The sequence below is a fragment of the Pinus tabuliformis genome, chromosome 7 (genome assembly GCF_031772625.1).
Source record: "Pinus tabuliformis cultivar Carrire ecotype Pingquan chromosome 7, CPIR1, whole genome shotgun sequence".
NCBI lineage: Eukaryota > Viridiplantae > Streptophyta > Pinopsida > Pinales > Pinaceae > Pinus > Pinus tabuliformis.
Window position 1 is genome coordinate 1,749,009,246 of NC_142293.1, and position 26,236 is coordinate 1,749,035,481.

Here is a 26,236-nt window from a genome sequence, read left to right on the forward strand (position 1 = left end):
TCTCTGCAAGCACAACATCAGCTTAAGCAATCAGAAAAATATCGAGTTACAAACAGGCAGCCTGTCTTTAAACATATATGAAGTTATCACAAAGTTAGTTGCATGTAATCAGTTTTGAATTACGAAAGTTTCCAGGTAATAGACGGAATATGTTGCGCAAATTTATTGGTAGTTGACTGACGCACAAGATAAATAATAGTTATCTGTAATGCACCGCGTTTTCTTTATCCTTCAGTTAAATTCGATAATCAACAAACACATAATTTCACACACTGCTACCAACAAACACTTAATTGGACCCATTTTTATTAACCACATATATTATTAGTAGACAAAGTCATTCACATAGTATTTATATTCAAAGGTGAAAGTTTGATTTTAACCAAGAAACTGATCACCAATAAACTTAAACGCCAATTTTGCCCCAACTTAAAACATGCATTGATTCCAAAAATCATTGAAAAATGTGATTAGTTTCAAAGCATATTTTCTTCGATTACTTTGTGTTAAGGTGTTGGATATAGTTTAGATGTACTATCTTATAGATTGAGTGGGCATAATGGTTAAGAGCATTTGTTTCCTCCTATGAGGTCACAGGTTCAAATCTAGAGGGGGATAGAATATATACACCTCCATAGACATTATCAATCAAATCACTGCATGAAGATGTGTCTCTTGTTCCACAAACAAGGGGGTCTCATAAACCAATTTGGTGTTTGGTTTGGCCATTACCTAAAAATTAGATGATTATTATTATTTAATAGTATTTATCTCTGGTCCACGGGGTCTTGGATAGATGGTGATCGGGTGCGCTGTTAAGGCACTCCTAGATATTAAGTCGCCGATTCAATACCCCACCCTATTTGGGTGTTGTTCTTGGACATGACCATGCTGTAGCCTCACCAATGTCGAACTTACAAAAAAATAGTATTTATCTCGGAGAATAAAAGAGGAATAGTAAATTTGTAGAAGTTAAAAGTTACAATCCAAATATTTCTTAAATATGACAAGATCACGAGTGATGTAAGAGATTTGAAAAGCGTGGTAAGTGCAATGGTTAAAAATTCTAGTATTGAAAGATAGATTGAATTAGTCTCTCTTCATTGATCTAGCTATAAAACCTTTAGGATTTATGAAGTTATACCTTTTATATTATTATTTGTTTTAATCAGAAACAGTTAGGTTTGGTATAAAAAGATCTGCAGCGTAATATTACAAGAAAACTTGCGCTACTTATTATGTTTATAACACATAACCTGTACAATGATGAAACACAAAATTTGAAGGGTCTTCAACTTTCTTGTTTGTGCCTATTGTGTTTCCTGAATTCATTTTTCCCTAAATTACATGGACAGATCCTTACAAATTTGGTGCATAGTGATTGACATAAGCAATACATGCTAAAATACATGGCAGTGCTTGGTTACATATGTTGAAACTTGAGTCTTGTTCAGCTTCTTCTTGATCACCTTTGGTTCATTCTTTTAACTTTTCTTGGTTGGCTGTAATAGGTTCCTGTAGACATAGTATGTCCTCTTCCACCCTTGCTTCAGAAGCACGTTTCAATTAGTCTTTGTGCATTGGGGCTTAGTTGACGAAGTGGAATGAAACTGAAAATTTGTGGTGTGAGGTGTGGCAGAAGCACTTCCTCTTTTGAATTAGAGAGCCTGGGTTCAATATTATGGTTGTGTTCCATTGCTTTTCACATGGTTAGGCATGGTTGCAAGAACTTTCCGTGCAACTTTTCCTTCTTCAAATCTAGGTATCTTATCCACCAATTCCTTCCTTTTGAGGGATTGAGGTCCTTCATGGTTCATATTGGTGTGGCGATTTCGTCAATCACTAGTCCCTACTTCCTGTGAGATTTTGTGTGATTTGGCAACAATTCTAAGTACTCCTTCATACCTTGTTTGGACCCGAAGTAGAGGTGATGCCAATCTCTGCTTTTTTGGGGGTTTTCTCTATGAGATCCACTAATTGATCCTTAGAAGTGCCATGCCACCAAAGGGATCTGCAATTTGATTTTATATTTGAGTGCTTCCCAACATAATTGTGGCATTTTGAGAGGGATGCCAACTTGTGTTTAGGGCATTGAATTGCTGCATGTGTAACATCATGTCATTCTCTGTATCAAAATGTTCTCTATTTGTAATTTCTATTTCCATACATAATCTATGGCCTCTGCCCAAAATTTCACATATTTTGGATAAGATCTGTCTCTATTCACATTTGTGCATAGGTGGTATAATGCCTTTTCACTATTTCTGCACAAAAAAATATAGCTCACTCCTTCATACCATGTTTGGACCCGAAATAGAGGTGATGCCAATGTCTGCTTTTGTGGGGGGTTTGGCTATGGGATCCACTAATTGATCCTTAGAAGTGCCATGCCATCAAGGGGATCTGCAATTTGATTTTATTTTTGAGTGCTTCCCAACATAATTTTGGGGCTTTGAGAAGGATGCCAACTTGTGATTAGGGCATTGAATTGCTGCATGTGCAACATCATGTCATTCTCTGTATCAAAATGTCCTCTATTTGTAATTGAGTTTCTATTTCCATACATAATCTATGGCCTCTGGCTAAACTTTTGAGTCCTTTGGATAAGATCCGTCTCAATGAACATTTGTGCGTAGGTGGTATAATGCCTTTTCACTATTTGCTGCAAAACAAAAATAGAACTTGTTTAGCCCTTGATCTATCATTTCTAGTGTATCCAATGCCAAAAATTGCAAAGGTGGATTGGGAGTCCTCACCCAAATAGGCACGAATGAGAGGGCGTCCATAGTGGGGTCAAAGGTAGGGAACCATGTATTTAAGTAGATGCCCAATTTGGCTTAAAACCATGGGCTTGAATGAAAAATAAGATCTTGATCTGCTGTTGAATCAACTCTACTATGCAAAAGCTCTTAACACAAGGGTAAATGAAGGCCTTTTCCTAAAGGAGGGGTTTGCTAAACTTTGAGATACACTAGCAGCTGCCAAAAATCATTGAATCGATAAATCAAGCCATGCTTCAAGTAAAACTTTGTCCACTCTGAGCACCTTTTGTCATCGAGACTATTTTAGCTTTAGCAGTCTTAAATCAGGAAAAACTTTTTGATTTTGATGGCGGTAATGAAGGAAAGAGGGCTTCTTTGAAGGACCTCTGCGTATAGGGGGTCTCAACACACCTAATGAGAGTTGAGAAAGGTTTGCATCGGATGCAAGGGGGATGTGAGATGCGAAGGGAAGGGGCATCTGCACAGTCCGCTGAGACCATTATGTTGTCACTAGATGGTGGGTGAGTAGGGGATGATGCCATTGTTATCTCTAGAGATTCAATTAGAAGGGTTTAGAGTGTAGAAACTAGGGTGAAACCCTAGTTGTAAAGAGCATTGCTCCTTGCTTAGTTCAAAGTTAGCAAATCAATTAATTATGTTAGAAAGAATTACCTTTACATTATTGTTTCTACATATTACAGATCTTACAAAGATTTAACAAAAAATCCTCACATAATTCAAAAGTAAAATTGTTTCTTACATAAATTTTAAAATGTTCAATTTTTATCATATTCTATTTTTGATATGTATACTTCGCATCAAAGCTAAAAGAAATTATATGGTAGTTTAGGCTCTATTCAAATAAGTGAGATGATAGAATGATTAGTATAAGTTTGTTATATCTTCATCGTTCTTTGTTCTTCCTTGCACTGCTTTTTTCGTCATATGAATTTGTAGTGCTTATATGTTGTAGCCATTTGGAACATTGTGGATTGGTATGGCATGAGCCCTATGAATCCATATGGTTCATGTCTTGGTGGTCCACATGCATCATGCCCTTTTCATTGATAAGGGTGAGCATACCATAACGAAATGTCGGGTGGTACTTGTATATGTAGGCACACATGTATACATTGGCTTTAATTTATATATGTTGTACATGAAATGATATTTTAATGTCCACGAGACTAAAAATAGTCTATGGGATCATCAATTCTCGGCTTTTCGCCTTTTGCAATTCAATCCTTTTCTTATTCAAATTGATGATGAGTTGGCCCAACCTTCTAACAATCCCCTCGCTAAAAAGACAATGCCAAGAAACCGATGCTAATATATTCCCATAACTTTCTTTAATGTCTTTGAACGCATCACATTCCAAAATGAAATGTTTTTCCGATTCCACTGCCCCACACGTGCGAAAAGTAACACCCGTTTTTCCCAAGCTTCTTTAGGCCTTTTCCATCGTCCTGTTTCACATCGAAGTTGATGCGAGTTGGTTCTTAATTGAGCAATAAGAACGTTTGCCCTCCACGAAATGCTAGCTCCAATGTACTCTTTTTGTTGATCACACGCAGGGTTGAATTCCTCAATGTAGTACTTCCCTTTTCTACCCAACTCTTTTCCCCATGCCCGTTTACAAAACTTCTCCATAACAAAATTCTTTAGCTCCTTGCTATTTGTGGGACAAGCATTTAAGTAGATATTCCATTTTTACATCCATGTGTAGTTTTGTCTCACCCATGTTTTCTTTCTTTCACTCATGCCTTCATTGAAGATAACATTAGGCGATCTAGATTCTACCTACCCCCATTTGCTCAATTCTTTTTAGATATCTTATGAGTCGCACCATAGCAATTGCTTCGATGGGAGTTGTTCCTGTTTCACTCAACATGATCTCATAAGGTACCAAACTTTTTATTTTGAACTTGCTCATGACCAAGCGTTTTTGGATTTTTTCAATTTGTTTCCATTTTGAGATGGGGGTGCTGCTAGCCCACAATTCACATCCATATAGCATCATTGGACAAACTAGGAGTCCAAAAATTACTTTAATCATTTTCCAATCCCATAACTCTGCCTCTCTACATCTGTTTTGAAGAGCATATAATGATTTCCACCCTTTTAAACTTCTCTTTTTTCTGCAGTCCTCTCAATTAAGTTTGTTGTTGAAATCAATCTCGAGGTACTTGTACTCATTTACTTCTTCAAGAATGTTACCTTCAAAGAAGAACGTATGTTGGCTTTGCTTCATTTTATTAGAGAAAATCATTATTTTGGTCTTGCTAGTATTGACTTGCATCCCCACTGCTCTACAAAAATTCTCAATGGCATATAGGTGCATCTGCAATCCATAGGTCGGTTTAGAAATCAATACAAGATCATCAGCATATAAAAGAAGCTTTATCACAAACTCCCCCAATCAAACACCATCTCCACCTTGCAGATTTAGCCACTCTTCCATGTGTGTGAACTAGTAGGGGTTCACATCAAATAATTGATATTAAATAATATTTAATATATGCTAGTTATCAATGTTTAAAGTTGGATGTTCATCTTTTCCCTCCCCTTTTTGTTTCATGGGATTGTAGGGATCATATCTTGCAGGCCCTTTGGAATATTGGGGGCTCATGATATGAGCCATACAAGCTAGTATGAAATATGCCACATAGGTCCACATCGATCTTTGCCTTTTGGGTTCATACTGGGAACTTGCAAAAGGAAAGGCGGGAAAGGCGGGGTTATATAGAAGGATGCATGGACACATTTGTTCTTATTTTTTTTATATCTAGTATACATATTGTTCTTTTATCTAGTTAGGTGTAATATTTTTCTTTGATGGCAGTAGAAGGGTAACTTAATCTTTTTTTTTTGGAAAAATATGCCTTATATTAACCAAAGAATTTTCACGAGAAATTTGAAAATAAAAGTACAAGGATATATACAATGGAGCATTATATTCTTTTTCTTATACCTATTAACGTTACAATAAATTCCGAAAAAGCTACTATTTTTAACTCTTTGGCATTTTTAATTAGAAGGTAGCCTTTGGTGGACAATCACAAACCTACCCTCTTCTTTCCAAGATTGATAAAAGGATTGGATTGAATTGATCTCATCAGAAAACACATATTATTACCTTAGGTTCTAGATGGTAAATAAAACAATAAAATAAAAATAGTCCCAATTGCTAGTGAAACGAGAAAGAACAAAGGAGATCCCAAATCACCAAATAACATTGCATGCCAATGAAGCTAGACTTGAAACAAAATTGAATGTCGATCTTAAACATATTTCCAGCAAGATCTAGCGAATTAACAAACTTGCACTCCCAAATCACCAAATAACATTGCATGCCAATGAAGCTAGACTTGAAACAAAATTGAATGTCGATCTTAAACATATTTCCAGCAAGATCTAGAGAATTAACAAAATTGCACTCCGATAGAATGTGCTTCAAGGTCTTTGAGTGGTTGCAACAAAGGCAAAGACAATTTCTCATCCCACTTTTGGCATGGTTAGCTTTGGAAGGCAACCCTTGATAAACAAGTAACTAGGAAAAAACAACCAAACACTATGCAATTGATGATTCTAGTCAACATTGGTGTAAAAGATGCCCCTATGGCATTTAAACTAGGAGATAATGGGTGCTTTTAATGCATAAGAGGGTAATTTTTTATTGTTTGGTATCATAGTATTGAATTTGCTTCTCAAATCTCCAACCCCAAAGGGGCCTTGCATATATGTGTTCCATTTATATTTCTCTTCAAGAGGAAGTAGTCCCATGCTATCTTTGATAGCCAACTTATTAGAGCACAATATTGCCTTTTGAAGAGTGAACAACCTCCAATCCAATGAATCCCGAGCCTCGAAATCCAAAAGGTCTCTCTACAAGAACATGCCTTTCTTACTAAATTTGTGTGCATGAAATCTAGGATACTTTGAAATCATTGCCCTTGATGAAGCAAACTCTAAATAGGGCAGCAAGCCGAGTCCAAACTTGCATCGTTCCTAGAGAATTTCCATCTAACCATAGCGGTAATAAACTTCCAAGCCTCTCACAATCTCCAACAAATGATTGACCTTGACACGTTAAAGAGGTGTGGGGGCGAGATGATATCAAATAGCCCTAATGGTCCTTGGATTAACAACAAATGTTGGGCATACTAGAATCAATAACATAAGAGGATCTGACATGGGGCAAAACCTTCAAGGCATTCAAAATCCATTTTGGGCCAAAATATGTCCTCACTCGCAACATCAATTACATTGAGACCCCCTTCCTCCCTATGCATAGAATAAACTCTTCTTAAGGAGCCATAAGTACTCTCTCATCATTGTATTCTTTAAAATAGGACTTGAGGATCTGTTCCAGTCCCTTGAATTGCAACCAACTTGATATCCAACAAGAGACATGACACATAATGCGTGTTGGAGGCTTGAAGGTTGCATGAAACCATAGTAAGCTTACTGCTAAAGGGGAGATCCTTATACTACCAAAATATATGCTTGGACCGAAGTTGTTTAAGACACTGATTCCACATATCAAGAACTAAAAGACTACTAGCAAACAAAATTCCTAAATAACAAACAATCTTTGTAGACTTTACCCAATTCCATAAGGATGAGAACCAATCTGGTGGATCATCATTCCCAACTAATCAATAGTCAATTTTTCATTTACTAACCACAATTCTAAAGGCATTACAAAAATATCCAAGCAACCCCTAGCATCCTCCATCGAGTTTTGTTCCAAGATTAATGATGTAAGGGAGTCATTAACAAAATGAATTTTGACCATATCAGACCCATCTAGAGGAAAAATACCTCGAATTCTTTGTTGTATCCTAGTGGACTCCAGTAAGAACCCAGGGGCATTAATCTCTTCTGCTTCTCTCAGACAATTTGTAAGCCACTTTTTACATTCAGATTGTGAGGGCCTTGGTTGAAAGCTTGTAGAAGACACTAAGTAGAGTGATGACTCAAATGTGGGTTGGTTTCGAGGTTAATCTTACTATTCCACTATGAAGACAAAGTAAAGAAATACCTTTCAAACTAAATTTCAAATTCGCCCTTCAAATTTGGTCACCGACTCGAATCCAAGAATGCCCTTAGTCCTCCTTTTCCCATGTGTAATCTTATCTTTGAATTCACTCAACAATCTACCATTGGTGATTTGGCGTTGTTGGAGACTCCTCTTTGGGCTGCGTTTATTCCAGTAACAAGCAGGGCGTGGGACTGCTGGTGATACAAGGGCAGTGGCAAAATAGAGCCTGCATATGTTTTTAGGGCGGCGTAATTCTAAAGCAATTGCTGGAGTCATATTCTAAGGACTCTTGTTCATGCTTATATTTGTTCCTATTGGCTGTATCAGACTTCAGTTACCAGGTGCTATCTATCAGATCTGTCACTGTATATATCTAACTTTAAAATGAGAAATGCCTTCCCTATAGTTATCACTGTCTATTATCAATCCATTGTAAGTTTTGAAGCTTATTAAATTTATAAGTGCATTTTGGAGTCTATTGTGCCTATGGAAATATTAAAAATAGTGACCACAGAACAAACTCGAAGAGATTTAAGCTACAACAAATTATAGACCAACAATTTGAAGCAATATTTCACTGAAAATCAAACAAAAAGTTTAGAAACTTTATATTGAAATTTTACAGTGGTATCAGAGTCTTAATCTTGGCTCAGTCGTGGGTTATTGTTGCAAGGACATAATTTGAGTGGTTCAGTTGTAACTTGACAGTGAGTACATGACAGGAGAATCCTTATATAGGGATTCCTTACAGGAGAAGATACCCATATAACAAACCAAACCCCATTACAGAGGAAGACATCCTCGATACGGAGAGCGAAGAGACACTAGAAAAGGGGAAGGAGATAAAAGGAACACCTGAGATTGAAGAGCCTGATATGGCTGACAGGGCAGAACAAGCCTTTAACAGTTTACTAAATGCAATAAATGACTTAGCTAGAGGCCAGAAGGAGATGGTAGACTTAATGAAAGGTATGTCAAATACAAGGACTTCCATTGGGAAGGAGCCACTGAATGGGGAAGGGTCAAACATTGCTGAAGGCAGTCAGGCTCGTAACCATGTGCAGAACCAATCACGCACTGCCACTAAAATATCCCGACCCAAGATGCCTCATTTTATACATGAGACACCAGAGTACATACCTGAACAGTCTAGTCATGGAATTCCCTATGCAGAGTACATGGAGGAGTACAGGGCATTGGGACAGGAGTTTCAGTCTGCCATGAGCTTCACTGATTTTTTCCACCTTCAATTGAAAATCAGACCCAAGCCATTTCAGAGGGTTTGAAAGCAGAATCAAGAGCTACAAAAAATTTTCGGGAATGTGACCATCCCCAACTTTGTTGGGTCAACCAAGTGTTTAGCTCGATCGTGGGTTCAAAAACTAGATACATATTTCCAGTTACATCAGATGACTAAGGAGGAGCCTATTAAGCTAGTCACTCTACACTTGGATGGTGAGGCCCATGAGTGGTGGTACCATGGGTTGCTGACATTGGGGCATAACAACATCACCTCATACACAGAGTTCACTCATAGGTTTATTGAGTGCTTTGACAGGAAGAATCAGAGATTTACTTTAGAGAGCTGGCACAACTCAAGCAAACAGGTAGCCCAAAGGTTTATATTGCAAAGTTTCAGAGGCTAGCGGTCATGGTCACGGATATTATGGAGGCTAGGTCGGTGATGTTATTTGTAGAGGGATTGGTAGATCCTCTATGTGGATGGGTCAAGAGTTTTGAACCCACCACACTTCATGCGACAATCAATTAACTAGGGACTTACAGGATGCTGCTTCCAAAAATAAATTCACTCCTAAACCTTTTTTTCCCTCAGAAGGGTAAAGAGATCAAACCCCTTCAAAGGGAGTGGACCGGGAAACCGAAGATGGATGAGGAGACTTGGAAAGACCCGAGGAAGAAGAAACTTTGTTTCAGTTGTCAGGAGCCATGGGCATCAGGGCACAAGTGTGCTGGCAAAGACAAAGTGGGCAAGACTCACTACATTGAGGTGTACTTGGAGAGTGACAATGATGAGGGGGATGAGGAGCAGGTATATGGACAGGTACAGGGGCAAATGCACTAGATTGTTGGAGGTGAGTCCTTGCATGCAGAGGGAAAATCTCCTATTTTAGCCTCTATGTCGGGATTCCCCAAATATCAGACTTTCAGAGTTAGGGGGGGTTATAGCCGGACACAAGGTGACAACACTGGTTGACGGTGGTGCAGAGTTGGTGGAATAGAGGGGAATTCCTATTGAGGAGTTCGATGGTTTTACAGTCGTCATACCAGGGAAACATCAGATGAATTGCAACAGGTATATTCCCAAGCTACAACTCACCATGGGGAATTATACAGTGTCAGAGTATTTATTTGTGGTGGATGCATCAGACGCTAATGTGGTGCTGGGGTGTCAGTGGCTTTACTACATCGGAAAGTACACCATAGACCATCGGAACATGGAGATGGAGTTCAACGATCCAGTAGATGGCAAGAAGGTAGTTTTAATAGCCATGCATAAATACCCGCCCAAGCTTGTATCATCCCACTACATGGAGGCTGTATTGAGACAAGGTGATATTGAGTGGGCAGTGGAATGCCTTATTACAGACAACAGGCAACCGAATCATCCACAACTGCACTTAGAGGACTTACAAGTATTACTTCGTAAACATCATAACGTTTTTGCTGACATTCCTCTAGGTAGACCACTAGATAGAGGCTTTGAACATGTCATAGAACTTGAAGAGGGTGTGCAAATAGTATAACCACTCCTTATTGACATCCCAAATTTTATAAAGTTGAAATGAGAAGGCCATAAAGGAGCTGTTGTGGTTGGCCCATATTTGCTTGAGCTCTAGTCCGCTCGCTTCTTCGGTAGTGATGGCTAAGAAGAAGGACGACACCTTGTGGATGTGTATAGACTATTGGGTTCTCAATAAGAAAACAATCAAGAACCGATACCTTATTCTCAGGATTGATGAGTTGAAAGGGAACAAATATTTTCTGATCTTCGTTCTGGCTATCATCAGGTCTGGGTTCGGGAGCAAGACATCCCAAAGACAACTTTTAGGTGCTACTATGCGCACTACGAGTTTGTGGTTATGCCATTTGGGATAACCAACGCTCTTGTGACCTTCCAGTCTTGTATGAACGATGTGTTTAATAAGTAGTTGCAGAAGTACTTGCTGGTCTTCTTCGATGACATATTGGCCTACAATAAGACATGGGAAGACCACTTAGGCACTTGGACAAGGTGCTGGGAATTCTGGAGAAGGAATTGTATGCGAAAGAGTTCAAGTGTGAGTTTGGCATGACAAAGGTGCTCTATCTAGGGAATATGCAAAGGTGCATTAGAAGAAAATCCAGACAATCATTGAATAGCCCACCTTAAATAATGTCACAGAGTTGAAGAGCTTCCTTGGTCTTTGCACTTACTACAGGAAATTTGTTAAGGGGTTTTCACGGTTAACAACTCCTCATATAGGTCTCACCAAAGAGGGAGCCTTCAACTAGTTGGAGAAAGCACAAGAAACATTCGAGAGGATGAAGGAGGTGATGAGCACTTGCTTTACCTGATTTCACCCAGGAATTCGTGCTGGAATGCAATGCTTCGGAGACAAGACTAGGAGTGTCCCTTATGCAAAATCAACACCCCATAACATTTCAAAAGTCACAAGCTTAGAGATTATGAGCTGCACTATTCAATATATGACAAGGAGATGTTGGCCATAATGCATGCATTGGCCAAATTCAGGCAATATCTGGTAGGATGCAGATTTAAGATAAAAACATACCACAATAGCTTGAAACTCATCATGGGGTAGAAGGGACTGAGTGAGAGGCAACAAAGGTGGATAAGCAAGTTGCAGGTCTATGACTTTGAGATAGAGTATGTCAAGGGCAAGAACAACATAGTGGCTGATGCTCTATCGAGGATGCCACCCACTTTCTCACTCATAGAGTTGACGGAAGATTGGAAGTCGCTGCTGCTGGTGGAGTATTGAAAGAATAAATTTGTTTGTGACATTTTAGATGGATTGATCCACAATGACTGATATCAGGTTATGAATGACATTATCTACTATAAAGACTGGATCTATCTTGTACTAGAATAAAAACCCAAAGAGAGAATCGTGCAAACAACTCACAACTCACCTTTCGTAGGACATCCAGGATATCTAAAGACCTCCAAGAAGGTCAGTGAGAGGTTCACTTGGAAAGGAGGCGAATGTGTTGAGATTGTGAGGGAGTGCAACACGTGCCAACAAAACAAGATAGAGCATACCCATCCAGAAGGTTCGCTGCAGCCCCTCCCCATCTTGGAGCAGAAGTGGGAGAGTGTTTCCATGGACTTTATCACTGGCTTACCTCTAGTGGGCCATGAAATGATTTCCTTGCCATCAGTTTGTTTGTGTTGTCTAATCCAAGGTTTGAGCCACATATAGTGCTAACCACGAGTTTCAAAGGGGACGAGCCTACCATTGGTGATTCTGCGTTGTTGGAGACTCCTCTTTGGGCTTGTGTTTATTTGAGTAATGTTAAATTTGGTAACTAGGGCCAAACTCCACCTTGGATAACTCATATGATGGAGTTGATATTTTTATTGGATTTCTCTTTCAGAGAGGTGTAGGATTGATCTAAAGATAATCTCATTCTGACATGTATAAATGGAATTATGAACTTATTTCTATTATGGACAAATTTTCAAGGTCGACCAACAAATTAATGTAGGCTCAGAAGCCCAAAAGTCATGTCTTTTCATCCTCAACGTTGCATATAAATAGAAGGAGCAACTACCTCATTTGGACATTCATCATCACTCACATATCTCTCTCTCCTCATCTGATTGGGTTGTACGAATTTCTAGGCAGCTTTCTCTCCTCCACGTGTGAATGACTGATTGTCCTTTTATGTTTTCTGCGTTGATTGAGTTGCAACAAGTTTGACCAGTGTTGACCAGGCAACAATTGACCTTGTTTGACTATGTTTTTCTTGGGAGAAATTTTGTTTGGGTAGGCTGCATTTCTTGGCACAAATTTCGAGGTTTTCTGGGTTGTTTGACCAGTGTTGACCGCAGGTTTGACTATGTGTTGACCGAGTTTGACTAACTTTTTCTGGATTGTTTTGGGCTAATTCAGACTGTTCTTGGAGGCCAAATTGACTGGGTTTGATTGAGTTGATTTGGAGGAGTAATTCTGCTAAGTTGACCAATGTTGACTTTCTATTTAAGACATCTTGTTGACTGTAGTTTGACTGGACAGATTTGACTGATTTTTGTATATTGTACTCTCTCTGTTGAACTTTTGAAGAATAATAAGAAGATTTGATCAAAGGGTTTTCACCACATTGGGGGTTTTTCCCTGGCATCCGTAATATTGTGTCCTCTTGTCTTGGCTTGTCTTTTGGTTATTGTTTATGTTCTATCTGCATTTACTATTGATGTTAATGTGATTGCTAAATTGGAAATTGATATTGGGCTAATAAGAAAATTGAAGTAAATTGCTCTTAAGCACATAACATACCATTGTTATCTAAAATTAACATGTTATTAGAGCTGAGGTGAAGACAAAGCCCAAGCAAGAGTGAAAAGAGCAATCAATGAGAAGAGCAATCGCTGAGATTTGTTAGACAAAGTACAAGAAAGGTGAATTCAAAGTTAAGAAGATCATCTGGGATTCTATTAACAAGCATTTGGTTGCATACATCTCCGATTTTCTAAGGAGATGTATGACAAGTTGGTTAGCATGTTTAAAGCTAGCAATGCAAACCAAGTTCTCTTCCTTAAGAACAAGTTGAAGGACATAAAGAAGGGAAGAGGAGAAGATATCCAATCCTACTTCATGAGGATCACCGAAATAAAAAATGAGCTTCTTTCAATTGGAGAAGTTATCGTTGATAGGGAGCTCACTCTCATTGCCCTTGGAGGTCTCCCTCGTGAATGGTATGTGTTCAACACCACTCTCCTCAACAATGACAGGATTCCAGATTTTGATGAATTGCTAACTAGATGTACTCAAGAAGAGACAAGGATGATGGAGAGAGACATGCCTTCAAATAGGAATGATCCTACTGCATTCTCCACTCATGCTAAAAGAAAGAACAATGTAGGTTCAAAGAAGCAATGTCAAGGAAGACCGGGATTCAAAGATGGAAGGAAGGGAAGATGCTTCATTTGTAACAGGTTTGGCCACTATGCTAGGGAGTGTCCTAATAGAAGGGATACATCTTGAGATGATGAAAACAACAACTACAACAATTTCAGGGGCAACAACAATCAAAGGAATGGCAGATTCAACACCAAAGGAAAAAGGAATGCTCCCGCCACTCAACATGGAAATAGTCAACCTCCCAAAAGATTAAGAAACTCTAGGTATGATGAATCTAATGTTGTAGATAACAAGAAAAAAGAATTTTATCTTATATCCGCCCTCTCTACTACCTCTCCTCCGGATACCTTGGGAATTCGTTGATTAGTGGTGGTGCCTCAAGGCACTTTACTGGCTATAAGGAAGCTCTCTCAAATCTGATAGAAAAATATACAAATTTGGAAATCATTCTTGGAGACAATGCCACCTATCCCGTAAAGGGAGTTGGGAATGTTACTCTTCAATTGAATCAAGGTCACACCATTCATCTACAAGTACTATATGTACTTGATCTAAAGAAGGACCTGGTATCCATCTCGACAATGGAGGACAAAGGATACAAGGTGGCATTCATCGATGGAAAGGTACGTGTTCGGAAAAGAAATTTCAAAGAAGCATTTACTCTTGGATTCAGGGTTGATACCCTATATCAAGTTGGAGGAAGCCCATTAGGAGCCATGTCTTGTGATACATCTCTTCAAATTGAATATGGTATCAGAGGTTTGCTCATCTACATTATAAGGCTCTACCTGATGCAAGGAAGATGGTGACAAGTATGCCCGAATTTAAAGTAGAACATGAAGGTGTTTGTCAGGGATGTGCCGAAGTGAAACATACAAGGGGACCATTCCCCTCAAGTGATAGCAAGACTACCGACATTTTGCAGTTGGTTCATTCTGATCTATCTGGTATGTTGCGCGTGACATCTTTGGGAGGATATTTATATTATGCTATCTTTGTGGATGACTTCTCTCGCAAAACTTGGATTTATTTCTTGAAGAAAAAGGACGAAGTGTTCACATGGTTTTGTTCTTTCAAAGCCTTGGTCAAAAATCAAACAGGGAAGAAGATCAAAATATTGAGGACCGATAATGGAACCAAATATGAATCCAATGAGTTCAATGACTATTGTAGAGAAGCTGGCATTAAGTGGGAGACTATTATCGCATATACTCCTCAGCAAAATGGTGTTGCCGAAAGAAAGAATCGTTCCATTATAGAAGCCACTCGTGCCATGCTTCATGATCAAAGCCTTTCAAAATTCCTATGGAGAAGCTGTCAACACGGTCGTATATGTTCAAAATAGATGTCCTCATCAAGCATTGGACTCCAAAACTCCTAAAGAAGTTTTCACCGGTAAGAAACCTGATGTTTCTCATTTTAGAATTTTTGGTAACCTCATGTATTTTAATGTGTCGAAAGAGAAGAGAAGCAAATTGGATGCATCTGGGAAGAAAGGAACATTCGTGGGCTATAATGAAACTTCTAAGGCATATAGAATCTATGTGCTTGGTCAAAGAGAAGTGGAGATCAGTCATGATGTCATCTTCAATGAAGATGCTGCCCTTGGGAAGATTAGGAACCTTCCTATTCCAAGGAAGGACAAGGAAGCAGATACAGGAAACCAGTGAGAATCACAGGATGAGCCGATGCCTGATGTTGAAGGAACAATGGATCCCATTGATCCACCTCCTCATGAGCCCTCCTTAAAAAGGAGACCCTCATGGCTTAGGGAAACTCTTGAAGATGCTGAGAGACATATTGCACCAAGGGGAACTTTCGTGAAAGTAAGAAGTCGAATAGGTACTAAGAGTACTTAGCTGCCATGAGCACCGTTGTTCAAACTTAGCCTTGCACATTCGAAGAAGCTCTGAAGCACCAAGTTTAGAAGGATGCTATGAACGAAGAGTATGAGTCGATTATGAAGAATTATGTCTGGGATGTGGTCCCTAGACCCAAGGACAAATCTGTTGTCACATCTAAATGGCTGTACAAGATCAAGCATGGAGCCCATGGAAGTGCTGAAAAGTTCAAGGCCAGGTTTGTTGCTGGAGACTTCTTTCAAAAGGAAGGTGTGGACTACGATGAGATATTTGCACCTGTTGCCTGATATACCACAATCCGTTCGATTATAGCCTTTGTTGTCGCGCAAGGATGGAACCTACACCAGGTGGATGTCAAAACCGCCTTCTTGCATGGTTCAATTAAGGAGGATGTCTATGTAGAACAACCCGAGGGGTTCGAAGTTCAAGATCGTAAGACACATGTACACAGGTTGAAGAAAGCTCTCTATGGGTTGAAGCAAGCTCCCCAGGCTTGGTATGAGAGGATCGACAACTATCTGATGAAGTTGGGATTTACAAGAAGTGAAGCTGATCTGAACCTTTACTTTAAGGTTGAGAATGATAGACCTCTCATCTTGGTACTTTATGTGGACGATCTCTTTCTGACAGGTGCAGACCCTCTCATTCATCAATGCAAGAGGGAGTTGGCTTCTGAGTTTGAGATGAAGGACCTAGGACTGATGCATTATTTCCTAGGATTGGAGGTTTGGCAAAAGCCAGGTGAGATTTTCCTTTCTCAAGGAAAATACATTGTGAAGTTACTTGAAAGATTTGGGATGGTGGATTGTAAGTCCGTGACTACTCCGATGGAACTTAACTTCAAGAAGTTATGTGGAAGTGTTGCTGGGGCCGATTTGGGAAATCCTTCTGAGTATTGTCAACTCGTCGAAGCCTTGATGTTCTTGGTGAACTCCCGTCTGGACATATGCTTTGCAGTAAATACATTGAGTCAATTTATGGTCGAGCTTCATCAGATACATTGGATTGTTGCCAAGAATGTTTTTGAGATATCTTCGGGGCACAATCACCTATGGACTGAGATACATCACCAGGAATGTGAGGCTCCATGGTTATTCTGATGCTGATTGCGCTGGCAGTGTGGTGGATCGTAAGAGCACATCGGGATGTTCCTTCTCACTAGGTTTTGCTTCGATATCCTGGATGAGCAGGGAGCAAAAAACAATTGCTTTGAGCATCGTCGAGGTCGAATATATTGCTGCTAGCATGGCCTCCTGTGAAGCTGTTTGGTTGAGGAAGCTCTTTAGTGTGCTGTTTGGACATGTGCTAGATACCACCGTTATCTTCTACGACAACCAAAGTGGGATTTGTCTTTCTGAGAATCTCGTGTTTCATGACCGCTCCAAGCATATTGATATCAGGTACCACTTTATCCAGGATATGGTACAACGGGGAGCAATAAGGCTCCATCACATTGGGACTGATGATCAAGTCGCAGATATTCTTACGAAGCCCTTGAGGAAGGTCAAATTCTTAACCTTTCGTGAATGACTTGGAGTCATGGAGAGACCCTCTTATGAGGGTCCTGTTTGAGTTGGATATTGAGCTCTGGGAGCTACGGGGGGCTTGGGGTACTTCTTGGAGCGATGAGTGACCATAGGGTGAGTGGATCACCTTCCCCTAGTGGTGTGCTGTGTACAGGGTGAGTGGTTCACCTTCTCCTGTGATACCCCATGATGGTTTATATGCATAGGATGAGTGGTTCACCTTCTCCTATGGCATATGAGCAGGATGAGTGGTTCACCTTCTCCTGCCGATACATCCTACCCATGTAGTCTGGGACTCATGGGAAGTACCTCTCATCTGGCCAATGAGTAGGGAAATGAGGATAGGGACCATAGTACTACTGATGGATGCATCGTGTACTATCATACTCCGTATGCTAGGATGTTTGATATTGATCTGGGATCAATGGAGACTGACTTCGGGTCAGTGGAGAGTGGACTGATACACTCTTGATCATTGGAGACTGACTTCGGGTCAGTGGAGAGTGGTATGACACACTCTCGATTATTTCTTCATCATTATTTTTTCATGGTTCATCAGAGCAGAGCAGAGCAGAGTATAACAAGGATGTCAAAGATGGTACATATTGTCACATGGTTTGGTAGGTGGAATTCTTCCTAGTTGAGAGGGAGTGTTAAATTTGGCAACTGGGGCCAAACTCCACCTTGGATAGCTCATATGATGGAGATGCTATCTTTTATTGGATTCCTCTTTCCGAGAGGTGTAGGATTGATCTAAAGATCGTCTCATTCTGACATGTATAAATGGAATTATGTATTTATTTCTATTATGGACAAATTGTCAAGGTTGGCCAACAAACTAATGTAGGCTCAGAAGCCCAAAAGTCATGTCTTTTCATCCTCAACGTTGCATATAAATAGAAGGAGCATCTACCTCATTTGGACACTCATCATCACTCACATATCTCTCTCTCCCCTTATTTGATTGGGTTGTACGGATTTCTGGGCAGCTTTCTCTCCACATGTGCGAAGGGTTGACTGTACTTTTCTATTTTCTATGTTGACCAAATTGCAGCAAGTTTGACAAGCGTTGATCGGGCAACAATTGACCTTGTTTGACTGTGTTTTTCTTGGGAGAAATTTTGTTTGGGCAGGCCGCATTTCTTGGCACAAATTTTGAGGTTTTATGGGTTGTTTGACTAGCGTTGACCACATGTTTGACTCTGTGTTGACCGAGTTTGACTGACTTTTTCTGGATAGTTTTGGGCTAATTCAGACTGTTCTTGGAGGTTGAATTGATTGGGTTTGACCAAGCTGATTTGGAGTAATTATGCTAAGTTGACCAACGTTGACTTTCTGGTTAGGGCATCTTGTTGACTGCAGTTTGACTGGATAGGTTTGACTGTGTTTGGGCAAATGAATTTTGTATATTGTACTCTTTCTCTCTTTGCTGAACTTTTGAAGAATAATAAGAAGATTTCATCAAAGGGTTTTCCCCACATTGGGGTTTTTTCCCTGGCATCTGCCAAATATTATGCCCTCTTGTGCTTGTCTTCTGGTTATTGTTTATGTTATATTTACATTTACTATTGATGTTAATGTGATTGCTAAACTGGAAATTGATATTGGGCTAATAAGAAATTGAAGTATATTGCTCTTAAGCATAGAACATACCATTGTTATCTAAAATTAGCAAGTAAGAAGCAGGGTGTGGGACTGCTAGTGATACAAGGGCAGTGGCAGAATAGAGCTTGCATATGTTTCCAGGGTAGCGTAATTCCAAAGCAAGTGCTTGAGTCGTATTCTAAGGACTATTGTTCATGCTTATATTTTTTCCTATTGTCTGCCTTCGTTACCAGGTGCTATCTATCAAATCTGTCACTGTATATTTCTTACTTTAAAATGAGAAATACCTTCCCTATAGTTACCACTGTCTATTATCAATAGTGACCACAAAACATACTCATAGAGATTTCACCTACAACAAATTATAGACCAACAATTGGAAGAAATATTTCACTGAAAATCAAACAAAAAGTTAAGAAACTTTATATTGGAATTTTACCTATTTGACCTAACAAAGTCACTTATGTTTCTAGGGTTTGAGCAGAGGAAGTTGATGATCTTGTGATAGTGTTGTAGAGGCAGCAAATTGTTTTGATGTTGTTTGGATATAGAGCACATGTTGATCTAGTCTAAAATTTGTGAAACGTGGTCCGCTTGTTGAATAGGGTGGTGTAAGGCAGGATAATGGAGTCTCCTTTAGGTTGGAGCCTGAGAACACTTCAGTGCAGTAGGGTGGTGCTTGGGTAGGTTGGGGCCTGAGCAGGGCATTGGAGCGTCCTTCCAGTAGAAGTTGGTAAACCTAGGGGGTTGGAGCTAGTAAACTAGAGCGTTGGAGCGTCGTTCAGGTTGGAGCCTCCTTCAGTTGATGCTGAAAACTTGGAAGTTGGAGCTTCCTATTGATGTAAATTATTGAAGAAAAATATTAAGAAGCGTTCAGTGGGTTTTCTCTCGGAAGGGTTTCCACCCAAAAAACCCCGGTGTATTGTCTTTATTGTTGTGCATTGTTGAATGGTGTTTATGTTTATCTGATGCTAATGATTAATACTCTGTGAGATTAAAAATTAACTAATTGAAGAGAAACACTGATTCACCCCCTCCCCCTCTCAGTGTTTCCAACACTTTATCCCTCACTTTAGCTTCGGTTTGATGACGTTCTTCCCCACCCCATCTTTTGAATTTTTAGTACCTTCACCTAGAATAGTAGCCCCCTTGGGTTTATCATGTCCATTTTGATTTATTTAATGGGCATAGGGTTTCCACCAGGGCATTCATATTTCAAGTGCCCATATCTATGGCAAAAACTACGTGAAAAAGGGACCCTTACATAGTTTGAAATCTGAGCATATCTCCAAGAGCCTGCAACCATCTCGACACTTTTAGGAAGCTCACGCCCTAAGTTCATTACAACAAGAATACACGACACATATTTCACCACTAACTTGTTTGAATCGTCATGACCACCAACAAAAACTCCAATACTGTTCCCTATTTCCTTCATCATATGTTTGTTCTATGACAACAAAGGCAGGGATGAGAACTTCACCCATAATGGATGGACCGACTCTTTTTGTCCCCAAATCAAAATAGTGCGTCCCTTGATTGAGTATTAACATTGACAAAGCCCAGAACAAATGCCCCATTTTGTCTCTATCTTCATTTTCCCCACATTGAAAACAAATGCCATCCACCCTTTAGACAAAATGTGAAATATTTGCATGTAACCTAAAGAAATTGACCAAATTTAACACACCTAGTCCTGCAGTGTACTTACTATTATAATCCTACCCAAAAATCTTCCATCCAAAGCTTTTTCTTGCATTGGGATGATTTGGATCAACATGACATCTTCCCCAGTAATTAGGTGGATTTTCTCTGCCCTTAAACCTAATACACTTGCAACTTTTGTTGAAAAATGTGTAACTAGGTTCGGTCTTCATAAATATATAATGTACTTTTGATTCTTGTATTTTATAAAATTTAAGAAAAAATATTATTGTTATTTTTGAGCATGGATTTCACGCTCAAGGTTTTTTATTTTAGAGTTCAAGCACCCATTGAGTGCTTCTAGGGTTTGTCCTAGGTCAAAATAGTCATTGTCATAAGTTGAAGACCCTGTCAGGTACATTGTAACTTGTAAAAAGAAACATTTTTTTATTTAAAAGTGTCAAAATACCCTTCAAGACAAAGTCGGCCTGGCAGCTAAGAAGTTGACCTATTTTGAGCAGTCACGTCCACCTTAAGAAGCCTGTATGAAGGAGGGAACTTGACTTCCTTGGGACACATTCACTTCTCATTCATTCAAGCAAAGGAGAAGCACAAGAAGGCTAGCAAGGAAGGAGGAGGACGAAGAAAAGAAGTTTCTGGGCTAATTCTCTCTCACATGTGCGAAGAAGGAAGGCTAGGGTTTGCTGCTTCAAGGTCAAAATTCTCTATCTTCTAGAACAGGATCAAAGTTGCTAGAAGGACCTAATAGGTCACCTACTAGCCCTAGACAAGGAAGGAAGGCAAGCGAAGTTGCTGGGAGGCCTTGTAAGGCTAAATTTTGCTCACGTGTGGATGCAATAGCAATTGCAGAGGGCTGAAAATTTCAGACCTGCAGTAGAGGCTGAAATTCTGAAGCTGGGTGTCGAATTTGTGTTGCTTGAAGAGATTTGACTTGGGTTTTGCTTGGGAAAAGGTAGCACATCATCCGGAGAGGTCGTACTTGGTCTTGGTCCAGAGGTCTTGGAATTCGTCAATTGAAGAATCTATAAGAAGAGAAGAGATTTACGGGTTTTCCTCTAAAGTGGAGAGGTTTTGGCCCTGACTTCAGCCTATATCCTGTGTTCTTGGGTACTATTGTTCTTGTTGTTTTAATAGCTGTTTGATGATAAGATCGAACATAATAATAAGAGAAGAAGCTAATAAGTAAGAAAAGGTAAAAAGACATCACAAGCAGTTATCATAGATAGAGAAATCATCCTAACTTCTGGCCTATAGATTTCTCAACAACTATGCCTTGAACATTGACTCTTAATAGGTTGCTTCTCACTGTTTACCCCCAAGTTTCCTTCCAGCTCCCCTAAACTGAGATCCTTTCTAATTTCATCAGGGTAGAGACCTTCCAATCTGCCTCCCTTCAATCCAAAAGAACACACAAACCCTATTACAACAGTCAGTCCTAATGAACCATTAACACTTGCAGAGTGCATTGCTTCGGGCAGAGGGAATGAATGTTGGTTCAAATGACTGCTTGGGAATGAGAGTCCATCTACCCATGTACCATATGTGCCAGTTGTAACTCACCATGTATCTTCACCTAAACTATGATTGATGTCATTGGCAATTATGCCTTTGGGATGCAGCATTTGTACTTTTCCTAAGTTAGGAGGGGATATTGGTTCAAATATATAGAGGTTCAGTCAACCCATGTATCCTATGTGCCATTTGGAACTTGCCATACATCTTCACCCAAACTCTGATTGATGATACTGACAATGGCACCCTTATGATGCAGGATATGCAGTTTTCCTAATTTTGGAATTGTCAAATGATTTGTGTATGGATGCCTAGGGTATTTAGGTACTACCACCTTGCCCATTGGATTGTCATCCCTGTCACATACACAGCTTTGTGTACCATTGCAAGATTGAGTTGGTTCAGATTCCCTTGGAGCATAATTGGGCAAAGTGGATTTTTTGTCCTGATTCCAATGGCTGATGTTTTCCTTGCAGGGAATATGGAACCCTTTGTCAAATCAGAAGGATCCTCAGAAGTTCTCAACTCCTAATGTACTTATCCGTTCTCTGAAGTAATATATGAAACGTTTTCAAAAAATTAAAAATATAATATATATTGACAGAAAATACCAACCCACCGTCAAGTCACACCATGTAATGGGTAATAAAACCATGATGTGTAAGCTTATAACAGGGCAATTTAGCTGGTTTTCCAATCATTAATTCATTTCACTTTTTTCTCTGTTTTTTTAAATGTTCATTGTCATTGTAGACATCATTCAGATTTACTTAGAGAAATTAAAGTCAAGTAGAATCATTAAGTGGGGGCTGCAGCTGAGAATTTGATATATTTTCCGGCTATTTGCCTTTTCTGAATGAAGCCTAAGTTTCTCTTTTTTCTCTATCTATTTCCTTGATGATTTTTTTCATCTTCTATAAGTTCATTGCTGAAAGGCATTTTTTACTTGTCAATTATTGCACAGTTAAAGTTTGATGTCCTATTTAACTTTTGTTGCTGTTAATGACTCATCATCCGAGGTCAAAGTATTTGATATTGGGAATAAAGTGGAAATTTTGGAACATTTCTGATGCGATGTGCAGTTGTTCCTGTGAACTTGTGCATTTTATAGGAGTGCAGGATGAATCATTATAATCTCTCTGCCATATGTGTAAGCCTCTATCTGACGAGGGTTGTGTTTTGCTGACATAGGTACGATGTTTCTTCATTTGTCACACACAGAATGTTTGAGTCAGGTGATCCAGTAAGTATTGTCTGCTGCTAGCGTTTGTTCAAATAAATAGGCGCCTACTAAAAGGAGTTAGTTATGGATTCCTTCTTGTTTTTGTGTTTTCTGAGTAGCTGATAAAACTCATGCTTTTGTCAGTTTCTGCTGAAGTTTATATTTTTCTGTAATATCTCTGTGAAGCAATAGATACTAGAGATTATCTTGAAATTTTCTATATATTTTTCAGTTTGTTTTATTTTTTTTGTGCCTGAAAATTCAGCAACTTTTACATTATTTTCAGGAAGTCCGTGTAAGATTTGCAGGATTTGGAGCTGAGGAAGATGAATGGGTCAATGTGAAAAAGTGTGTGAGACAGCGTTCTCTTCCCTGTGAATCTTCTGAATGTGTAGCCGTGCTGCCAGGAGACCTCATACTCTGTTTTCAGGTACTGCTCTAATTTTTTTTTTTTGGTATCATTCTGCCTTAGAATTAACTATGCACAATACATTCTCTACTTTTTCTTTTTCACAGGTAGTTCTGCCTTTGAATTAACTATGCACAGTTACATCCTCTACTTCAACATCTGTCATGTCACTCGTGGGAATTGAACCTGGGTGGGGAGGATTCCCTTCCTTCCTCCCAACCACCCCGGATAACCCCAATTGACAATTACATTCAGTACTTTATTATAAGACCTTTTTCAATTTTTTTATCCATATTGATATTCCTCAATATTTTCCTGAATTCTTCCAGGAAGGTAAAGAACAAGCACTATACTTTGATGCTCATGTTTTGGATGCCCAAAGAAGGAGACATGATGTGCGGGGTTGTAGGTGTAGGTTCTTGGTTCGGTATGACAATGACCAATCTGAGGTATGTTTTTCATGCACTTTATGGAGTAAGATATCTTTTCTCAATTGCGTGCATATGCCAATGTCTGTCCCCGATACATGTTTATATTATTAGCGTTACAACAAAGGTCAATTTTGTTTTGCCAAATGTCAATCTTGGAGGTTTGTCCTGCTAAGAGAGGTGTTGGTTATTTCTTTAATGTCAAATACAAATGTAAATTACAGATTTTCACTTTGAAGTTGCAGGAAATAGTACCATTGAGGAAAATCTGTCGGCGACCAGAGACAGATTACCGCTTAAAACTAGTCCATGCTTCCAAAGAATTATCATCAATGGAGCTGGACCAAGGATCTCAGCAAGTAAAAGATATCCCTGCAGCTCCCAATCCCATTGGTCATTTTGGAGAAGGAACTCGGGAAGAGTTTCATCTCTCAGCGGAGGTACCAAGGAGTACTAGCCAGGTTCTAGAAGCAAATGTTCAGTCCTCAACTGCTCCCACGACTTCATCAGTTTTGCATGCTAAAGAAGCTTCATCTGCCGAGTCTCAAGCAAATTTTCCAGCCACAGAAATTGATTCTATCCAGAACATGGGTGCTCCTTCATTAACTCGTATAGATGATGCTTCGAATATCAAGGTTGACGCAGCAGCAAAAAGTACAATCCAAGATTGAAGGAAATAAGTTAGGGGTACTTATATCGCTGAAAAGCACCTGCGCAAATATTACAGATAATACTATTGTAATAGTAAGTTTTAGAAGCTATCCTTTTGGAGGAATCATTTTTGCAAGTTTTCTTGCTTTATATTTATGGTGTAATTAGTAGCAATTCATATTTTGCTGAGCCTGTGTGCCATATGCATTAGTTCAGCGTTAATATTTGTATGTTAAATTTGACTTATAAGACTTGGATTTTAGGAAATCATTGTAACTATTGTTTGACACGAAACCTCTCTTCTCGATAAATAATATTGATGAGATCGTTATTTGTTCATGTTGGTGGACATTGTGACCCTAATATGTTGAATATACTGGACTAATGGTATATTGAGAGTTCACAGCCAGGCTATGGCATGCCTACTGTTTGCTTGTATGAGAACTACAAAATTTAATAAGCTACTTTCGATTATAATATGTTCACCATGGTAATAATCATGGGTGCTTTCTTTCATTCACAGGTAATCTGTAAAAAAATACTGGACCAAATTTATCTTTTTGGATTGTGCTGTCTCAAAAGAAAACCATAACTGGTCTTGCAATCCAGTATCTTTCAGTGGCGATGGTATTGTTGATTTAGGAGGTTGAGGTTTAGGGAGCTTGTTATTAGAAGTGTACTGGTTGGATAGGGACATTGATTTTATTTTTTATTGTTAGTTAGTTAAACTTGGGGGTTCGATTTTACGCCTTATATTTCTTTGGAGCCCACTTTTTCAGCCTGGTTTTGATGATATGTATTGGTCACTTGAGACCTCCAATCCATCTCTGGTATTGCTCATCACCTGGAAATTTCCAAGTTATGTACGGCTATTATGTATGTGCAGTCCTATTAACATTATTTTGAAGTGAGAACACAATTCTCGAACTTCTCCACACCTCTAGAGAAGATGGACCTTATCTCTACTCATTCCAGTGGTTAGTTTTGTTTGTGCGATGAAATCAAGCAATCTTTTGGCGAATATTTCTCAACACATTTAGAAGATATGCAGTTTAATGGGAAAATATTCAGTTTTCAGAGGAAAGTTTGTGTGTTGAACATGACAGGGTGAATAAATGCCTACCTTTTGGCTCCTCTACTCATTCCAGTGGTTAATTTTGCTTGTGCGATGAAATCAAGCAATCTTTTGGTGAATATTTCTCAACAGATGTAGCAGATATGCAGTTTAATGGGAAAATATTCAGTTTTCAGAGGAAAGTTTGTGTGTTGAACATGACAGGGTGAATAAATGCCTACCTTTTGGTGGCACCAAAATTTATTGTTTACCCCTAGATGTGAAAGATGGGTTACCTATGGTATTTTCTGATGTGAAAGTTTCCTGGTACCGTCTGTCCTTTCAGGTTATGACTACCAATGCCACTGTACCAGTGAGGAACCATTGTT

General features: G+C 39.2%; 1 protein-coding gene across 3 annotated transcripts in view; it reads left to right on the plus strand.

Annotated features, from left to right (window-relative positions):
* LOC149255334 (protein SAWADEE HOMEODOMAIN HOMOLOG 2-like) overlaps positions 1 to 25,132 on the plus strand; it is a 50,011-nt gene extending 24,879 nt beyond the window's left edge. For 2 of the 3 annotated variants that reach the window (XM_089460459.1, XM_089460458.1), the window contains exons 7-10: positions 23,275 to 23,326; positions 23,592 to 23,735; positions 24,044 to 24,163; positions 24,382 to 25,132. In XM_089460459.1, the coding sequence (XP_089316585.1) occupies positions 23,275 to 23,326; positions 23,592 to 23,735; positions 24,044 to 24,163; positions 24,382 to 24,813 (748 nt within the window). In that variant the 3' untranslated portion in view covers positions 24,814 to 25,132. The remainder of the gene's footprint in view (positions 1 to 23,274; positions 23,327 to 23,591; positions 23,736 to 24,043; positions 24,164 to 24,381) is intronic. The other variant, XM_089460460.1, reaches the window with a different exon arrangement.
* Positions 25,133 to 26,236: the final 1,104 nt, after the last annotated feature.